General features: G+C 57.8%; 1 protein-coding gene across 1 annotated transcript; it reads left to right on the top strand.

Annotated features, from left to right (window-relative positions):
* The first annotated feature begins 980 nt into the window (after positions 1–980).
* Positions 981–1,515, top strand: LOC123083829 (uncharacterized). Its single transcript, XM_044505730.1, has 2 exons — positions 981–1,319; positions 1,426–1,515. Exons 1-2 carry the CDS (start codon positions 981–983, stop codon positions 1,513–1,515), a joined length of 429 nt encoding a protein of 142 aa, XP_044361665.1.
* Positions 1,516–1,979: the final 464 nt, after the last annotated feature.

Genomic DNA, 1,979 nt, shown 5'->3' with positions numbered 1-1,979 from the left:
GGGCGCGCGCCGGCGGAGGAGAGGAGCTCGTTCCGGCGGTCGGCAGGCGGAGAGGGCGCCGCGCTCCGGCGAGGCGCGACGTCGTCCGACGAGGAGGCGGCGATGCCCGGCGACGGGGTATGACGGAGAGAGGAGGCGCGGCGAGCGGCACGCTCGGGCGCTGGATCGGCGGCGGCGAGCGGCGTACCGGGCCGGGAGGGCCGGATCTGGGTAGCAGCGGGCCCGGCGGCGGCGGAGCGGGTAAGAACTGGCGGAGTGACACGTGGCGTGACGCGGTTGGGTGCGGGCGACGGTGGCGCTGACGTGGCAGCCCACGATTGGCCGGGGCGACATGTAGGGGAGCGGCGGACATGTCCGGCGCGGCGCAGATGCGTCCGGACGCACGGAAGAGGAGTGGATCTAGGTTTAGACCCGGATTTCGAGGGAGATGCACATATTTATAGGTAGAGGGACTTAGGAGAGTCCAAATGAGGTGCGGTTTTTAGCCATGCGATCGTGATCGAACGACCGAGATGATGGAGAGGTCTTAGGTGGGTTTTGGGCCACTTTGAAAGGGTGTTGGGCTGCAACACACACGAGGCCTTCTCGGTCCCTCGGTTAACCGTTGGAATATCGAACGAAGTCCAAATGACACGAAATTTGACATGCGGTCTACCGGTATTAAACCAAGGCCACATGACAAGTCTTGGTCCACTCCGAAAACGTTTAACGCCCGCACACGAAAAAAGGTAGAAAGGGACACCGGGTGACATAGGAGCGCCGGATAGCAAAACAGACAACGGGGAAAAAGCTCGGATGCATGAGACAAACATGTATGCAAATGAAATGCACATGATGACATGATATACAATGCATGACACGCAATCAATGACAACGCAATAACAACGAATAACTAGAGGACACCTGGCACATCGGTCTCGGGGCGTTACAGGGCCGGCCAGCGATGCATGCACACAGGTGCCGACCACGACCGCACCAGCATGGCCAAGTGGGATCCCACCTACCCGCTCTCCAAGAAGCGGTCAACCCCGCCCCGCCGCAGCCTTGCGCTGCGCCGCAAGCGCTCGTCCCACCGTGTCGCGTCGGGGCTCTCCTCCAGAGACTCCGGCGCGTCCGGGGCGGATCTGGAGCTGGCGATGCCCAAGCGGCGTCGCAGCATCGGCGGGTCCACAGACTGGAGAGCCGGGCTGCTGCCGCCGACCACCACCACAACCTCCTCCTCCTCCGCGCAGAAGGGCAACGACGGCCACGCGCGTGTGAAGCGAGGCGCGCGGCTCGAAGAGGCCGGCGTCGTGCACTTCCTCGCCGCGCTGGAGCGGGTAAGCTAATACGCTGGACGTCTCTCTGTCACTCCATTTCTGTACCCCAATTTCGATCGCCTTGGCTAATGATGCATTGGTTGGTTGCGTGTGCATGCGCGCTCAGACGTGGAAGAAGATGGTGGCGGGCGCGTCGAGGATGTTCGTGGAGAGGCACCGGAGCAGCCACATGCAGCTCATCAGCAACATGGTCTAGCAGATGAGATCACCTAAGCTACCGCCCGTCCAACCACCTTGGCGCCGCCGTTGCCGTTGGATGTTCAGTTTCTATCTATGAACAAGTATGCGTCACTTTTTCTTTTTGTTTGACCAAACACAAGTCCCCTTTCCAAAACTGCAGCCAAGCAGTACTTGCTACTGGAATAATCCCATGAATGAATTCTTTGTTGTGGTCAACTCTTTCTTGTCTCTCTACTAGGATTCATGCACCAAGCCTAGAGTTAGAATTTTGTGTCAGGCTGCTAGTAAATCAGGCTCTACTCTATCGAATAGCATGTTGGATAGCACCTATAGTTAATTGCACGGACATATGGATTTTCGTTCATTTTGTACGTATGTTTGTTTGTTCATGCTTACGATTTTGGCTAAAACACGTTGGATGCCCAATTCCTATGGTGAACCTTTTGGTTCAAGCAAGCAAACTCATGTTCCCTTTCTATG

This window comes from Triticum aestivum, chromosome 4A (assembly GCF_018294505.1).
Source record: "Triticum aestivum cultivar Chinese Spring chromosome 4A, IWGSC CS RefSeq v2.1, whole genome shotgun sequence".
NCBI lineage: Eukaryota > Viridiplantae > Streptophyta > Magnoliopsida > Poales > Poaceae > Triticum > Triticum aestivum.
Note: the sequence above shows the minus strand (reverse complement) of the source record. Positions and strands in the feature narration are given on the sequence as shown.

What these genes read in the sequence shown, in the direction of transcription:
- LOC123083829 (XM_044505730.1), top strand. Translation starts at nt 981, where the DNA reads ATGGCCAAGTGGGATCCCACCTACCCGCTCTCCAAGAAGCGGTCAACC. An exon ending in TCCTCGCCGCGCTGGAGCGG is followed by an intron (nt 1,320 to 1,425) that starts GTAAGCTAATAC and finishes ATGCGCGCTCAG; the next exon opens with ACGTGGAAGAAGATGGTGGC.